Here is a 5,781-nt window from a genome sequence, read left to right as displayed (position 1 = left end):
TGAATATTCAGTGAAACAAATTTGTTTTCATTCACTTAAAGTGGATCCGAGATGAACTTCAACTCATTGCATAATTGTGTTCCTTTCCTATTGTTTATAGGGCATTCCTCAAGCCAAATACTTTTTTTGTTTTTGTTTTAATACTCTAATTCCCTATAAACTAAACAAGCCTCGCCCACAGCCTTTCAGAGAGCCTTGGCACTGTAGCAAGGGCTCATGGGAGCTCAGTCTGGGAAGGAGGAGGGGGAGGTATTACTAGCCTGAGATTTCAGAGGCAGAGGGGAGGAGGGAGGAGAAGGGGGGATTAGGCTGAGTGCTAAAGATGCAGATAAGCTTTTGCTTGTGTGTAATGTTTACAAACAACATGGCTGCTGTCGTATCACAGGAAGAAATAATCATATTCTATTGAAGCTGTCTGTAGCTAGATTTGCTGTGTAAACTATCTAAACTTTAGATAAGATATATAGACAAGTTACTTGTTATAGTTAGTTTTTCATCTCGGATCCGTTTTAAGCTTTTTTATAAAGATATGCATTCAGTCTCAAGTCTCAGTCTCAAAGTGATTAAAAACAGTTTTAAAGTAAAGGAGGTAAAGGTGATATTACCTCCTCTTGGGTACAAAAACTCAATGGTGAGGCTAAGAACTGAAATGAACAAAACTCTCATAGATTGCAATGTATTTCTCTGGACTAGCTTCCTGTAGCTTCAGGCATGTAAAGAAAGTGAAATCTCCAAAAAGTTAGTACATCAGTTGAATTATGTTGAGAGCTGTAGACCTTATGCATCACTGCCTAACTAAGTGTTGCTTTCAGCAAACCTGGACCCTAGCAAGCCTCAAACAGGGCAGGTAGTTCTCACATTTGAGAGTGCAGATATAAGCCTCCTCCTCCTTTCATAATCTAGCATCTATACCAAAACAAAGTTTGTGGAAGGGACATAGAACTTGTTAAATACTGAGATCCTCATAAAACCTAACTGCTTATCTCTAACTTTTTGTCCATCACTAGCAGCGGTGTAGCTACAAAGTAATGTGCCTCATGGCAAGTTTTACACTGCCCACCTTCTGCCAGCACTGTATGTAGAATAGTCACAGAGTACACAACACCAAAACAGGCTTTCCTAGGATAGCCACTGTATTAGGCAGGTGTAAGCTAGACAGGTGTAAGCAGAGGAAATGGAAAGGATTGTTACACAGGTGATTACTTGTGCAGCATCAGTGAAGAACTAATGCAGGAACTGGAGGAGGACCTTATGCAGGCTCTTACATCCAGCGGCCCTGGTGTGGTAACAACCTCTGCATCTTCTATTGCTATGGCAAAAACGGTACAGGTCTTAAGGATGTGTACTTGTAATATACCATTTTTTAAGCTGTTAACTGTTAACTGGACTACACAGGCTATTTTATTAAATATTATTTTTATATTTTATTAAATAACAGCATGCTTTCCATCCATATCTGTAAATAAAATAGCAGGTTTAATGGTAATCAAGTATTGTGTACTTTGCTTCTGCGTTCTTAAAAAAAAATTAATTTATTGTATTAGATTTCTACATATTAGTTAAAAAATGCTACTGTGACTGCAACTATAATTGTTTATTAAAAGTAAAATGCCAAACAATAATATTTTAGTGCTGTTTAGTGCTGTAAAATGTTTAAAATGTACATAGAATAATAATCTAATATAATTTGTTTTGTATCCTTACACTATTCATTAACAAATGTTACAGCTACATAAGAAACAGCACATATAAAAATGTAGGCTAAAGAGATGCCATTCAATTTGAAAACTAAGAATTCATTTAGTTACAAAATATGCTTACCACATACTGTATATTACTGAACTAATGCATCAGTGTTGTAGTTCCTCAGTTGCAAAAAAAAAAAAAAAGATCAACCAGGAATTTTACTGGGCTATAACGTTAGCACTGCAGTTCCTCAACTGCACCTCTGAGCGCCGCTGTTTAACCAGAAAGCAGAAAAATACAGAACTAAAGATCCACTGGCATTTTCATTGCTGACACACACTGCAGATCTGCACAGAGAAGCACACAGACATTTTCTGGATCCTCTGCATAAAATACTAAATGTTTTGAGCTTACACAATTGGACTGGACAGTACTTCTTTTTGCACTGGACTACAAATATTAAAAAGAAGATTGCAAGTGTGCAGAATGGACAGAGCAAAACACCAGGCATACAAAGGAATCAGATGGCAAGTAATATTTTCTGTCTTATTTTCCTGGCTGTGTCATTCAGTTTCTACCCAGATTCAGTATACCATTGTAGAAGAAATGAGGAAAGACTCTGTTGTAGCAAATATTGCAAAAGATCTGGGATTAGATGCTGGACAGATTTCCTCTAGAAACCTCAGAATTGTATCACGTGTCTCAGAGAAATATTTTTATGTGAATATAGATAATGGCAATCTGTATGTGAAGGACAGGATAGACAGAGAGACACTGTGTTGGGCAGAAGCTACCTGTATCCTAAGCTTTGATGCTGTGGCTGAAAATCCCTTAAATATTATAAGGGTAAAGATAGACATTCAGGATATTAACAGCTGAGCGGTTTGGACGAGCTCAGCTCGTCCAACACCGCCAGCGGCTGCCGCTCAGGCCCTGCTGGGCCGATTTTAATGAAATAAAAAGCAGCACACGCAGCCGGCACTTTGCCAGCCGCGTGTGCTGCCTGATCACCGCCGCTCTGCGGCGATTCGCCGCGAGCAGCGGCGAAAGAGGGTCCCCCCAGCCGCCTGAGCCCAGCGTAGCCGGAACAAAAAGTTCCGGCCAGCGCTAAGGGCTGGATCGGAGGCGGCTGACGTCAGGACGTCGGCTGACGTCGATGACGTCACTCCGCTCGTCGCTATGGCGACGATATAAGCAAAACAAGGAAGGCCGCTCATTGCGGCCTTCCTTGTTTATTCTGGGCGCCGGAGGCGATCGGAAGATCGCCTCCGGAGCGCCCTCTAGTGGGCTTTCATGCAGCCAACTTTCAGTTGGCTGCATGAAATAGTTTTTTTTTTATTTAAAAAAAACCCTCCCGCAGCCACCCTGGCGATTTAATCAGAACGCCAGGGTGGTTAATGACAATGCTCCAGTGTTTTATCATGATGTTCTAACAGTTGAAATGATAGAATCTACATCACCTGGATCAAGAGTTTATTCTGACACAGTTAGCTTTGATGCAATTGAATTAACAGCACCAGGTACTAAATTTTCTTTACAGAATGCAGAAGATCCAGATCTTGGTGTCAATTCAGTGCAGACATACAAGCTCAGTGACAACAAGCATTTTATACTGAGTGAGACAATCAAGCAGGATGGAAGTAAATTTCTTGAACTTGTACTAGAGAAGCCCTTAGACAGAGAATCTCAGATTCTGCATGAATTTTCACTAATAGCTACTGATGGTGGAAATCCTGTGAGATCTGGAACTGCATTAATAAGGATCATAGTCACTGATGCTAATGACAACTTTCCAATATTTTCACAAGAAGTATATAAAATCAGTGTAAGTGAAAACATGCCAATTAATGCTACAGTTATTTCTGTGAATGCAACTGACAAAGATGAAGGTTTATTTGCCCAAATAAACTATTCTTTCAGCAAAACATCTGGAAGTGTGCGCCAATCTGGTACCTTCATCATTAATCCAATGAGTGGTGAAATCAAGATAAATAAGAAGTTAGATTTTGAACTTGCAAGAAACTATGAGCTATCAGTACAAGCAAAAGATGGAGGCGGCCATTTCATGCATTGCAAAGTACTGATAGAAGTTATAGATGAAAATGATAATGTTCCTGAGATATCCATCACCTCATTGTTCTCTCCAGTTCTGGAGGACTCCAAACCTGGAACAGTAATAGCTCTGATTGAAGTTGATGATCTGGATTCTGGGGAAAATGGATATATTGACTGCAGGCTACTGGAGCAGCAATCGTTCAACTTAATATTGTCAACTGACCACTATTACAGAATTTCTACAACAAGTGACTTGGATAGAGAAACGACACCTAGTTATAATATCACAATCATAGCCACTGACAGAGGATCTCCTCCACTTTCCAGCAGAAGAACCATCAAACTGGATATATTAGATGTTAATGACAATCCACCAACTTTCACAAAATCTGCTTATGTTGTTTATGTAACAGAAAACAATTTACCAGGTGCCTTGATACATAGGATACAAGCTTCAGATCCTGATGCTGGGAACAATGCTAAAATTGGCTTTTCAATATCCACCATGAATGCAGAAGACCTTCCAGTGTCATCTTATTTTTCCATAAACATTGAGACTGGAGCTCTTTATGCTCAAAAGTCATTTGATTATGAGAAAAACAAGGAATTTCTAGTACAAATAACTGCCCATGACAGTGGATCACCTCCTCTAACTGGAAATGCCACCTTACTTATCCACATAGTGGATCAAAATGACAATGCTCCAGAAATCCTATTCCCATCATCAGGAAGTTCTGGACAGGATGCATTTGAGATGGTTCCATTTACAGCAGAGCCAGGTTCTCTAATCACAAAGGTGGTTGCAGTGGACGCAGACTCTGGACATAATGCTTGGCTCTCCTATCATTTCATACACATGTCGGAACCATCTCACTTTACCATTAATGACCAGAATGGAGAAATCCGGACATCACGCATCTTCCAAGAAAAAGATATGTTGAGGCAAAGGGCTGTGGTGCTGGTGAGAGACAACGGGGTTCCAGCTCTCTCAGCTACTGTCACCTTAAGCCTCATTGTTGCAGATAACTTCCAGCAGGTTGTTCCTAAACTCATGAATGCACTCACAGATGAAGAACCTCAGTCAAACTTGCAGCTGTACTTGGTAATTGCTTTAGCACTAATTTCTTTGTTGTTTATTATAACTGTGATGTTGGTCATCATATCAAAATGCAAGGAGTCAAAACCATTACCAAACTTTGGGACTTTAAATACAAGTCTGTATCCTGCAGGAGATCCCAGAGTACTGTCCATGTATAGTGATGGGGCATTACCCTTCCCCTACTCATACAATGTATGTGTGGCTATGGACCCATCAGGAAGTGATTTTGGGCTCCTAACATCAAATCAAAATGTCCCTGTGGATAATCTTATAGATACTGATGACTCAGGCCTTGGTAATGAAAGTCTTCCAACTACTGCAATCTCTCAGGTAAGACCTTATTTTCAACACTAAATTATATGAAGAATATGCTGGCTATGGTAGAATTGTTGGAATATTTGTTGGAGTAAACTGAGATAAATATCATATATAAAGAAACTCCCAAGCCTCCTGTTGTGTCAATATGTACAGAGAGTGTGTAAAGACCCAGATGCATCTCCACCTGTGCCCGGGGCTATGTTGACACCCCTGTTTTGCACATAGACTGGAATAAGCTTTATTCCCCAAGTTCTGTTGCACCCAGAATTGTTTGTGGTACAAGGGCAATTGGCATAGTGCAATAACAATGGTATAATGCAATAACAACAGTATACTGTAATAACAGCAACAGCATGCAATAACATCAACAACAGCGTCAGCATAGTGCACATGCATACGTGTACATATAAGCAATGGTGGTTTTGTTCATTTTCACCATATACTCAGCTCACCACTTTAGATGTTATTAAACTAAACCTAACTCATAAAATAAACACAATTTAAGCTACAAGATATCAACAGGGAGTAACAGATGACTTTGTAGGTAACAATTCAAAAATATGGTTCAGAATATGACCACAGGTGAATGACTGTACTGGACACAGGTGAATGACTGTATTTGT

The 5,781-nt window shown here is 39.7% G+C and overlaps 1 protein-coding gene across 1 annotated transcript; it reads left to right on the top strand.

The window, feature by feature from the left end:
* The first annotated feature begins 3,127 nt into the window (after nt 1-3,127).
* On the top strand, nt 3,128-5,194 carry LOC137562396 (protocadherin gamma-B1-like). The gene has a single exon (XM_068273735.1). The coding sequence runs from the start codon at nt 3,128-3,130 to the stop codon at nt 5,192-5,194; it is 2,067 nt and encodes a 688-aa protein (XP_068129836.1).
* The last annotated feature ends 587 nt before the right edge of the window (nt 5,195-5,781 follow it).

This window comes from Hyperolius riggenbachi, chromosome 3 (genome assembly GCF_040937935.1).
Source record: "Hyperolius riggenbachi isolate aHypRig1 chromosome 3, aHypRig1.pri, whole genome shotgun sequence".
Lineage (NCBI taxonomy): Eukaryota > Metazoa > Chordata > Amphibia > Anura > Hyperoliidae > Hyperolius > Hyperolius riggenbachi.
Note: the sequence above shows the minus strand (reverse complement) of the source record. Positions and strands in the feature narration are given on the sequence as shown.

What these genes read in the sequence shown, in the direction of transcription:
- LOC137562396 (XM_068273735.1), top strand. Translation starts at nt 3,128, where the DNA reads ATGATAGAATCTACATCACCTGGATCAAGAGTTTATTCTGACACAGTT.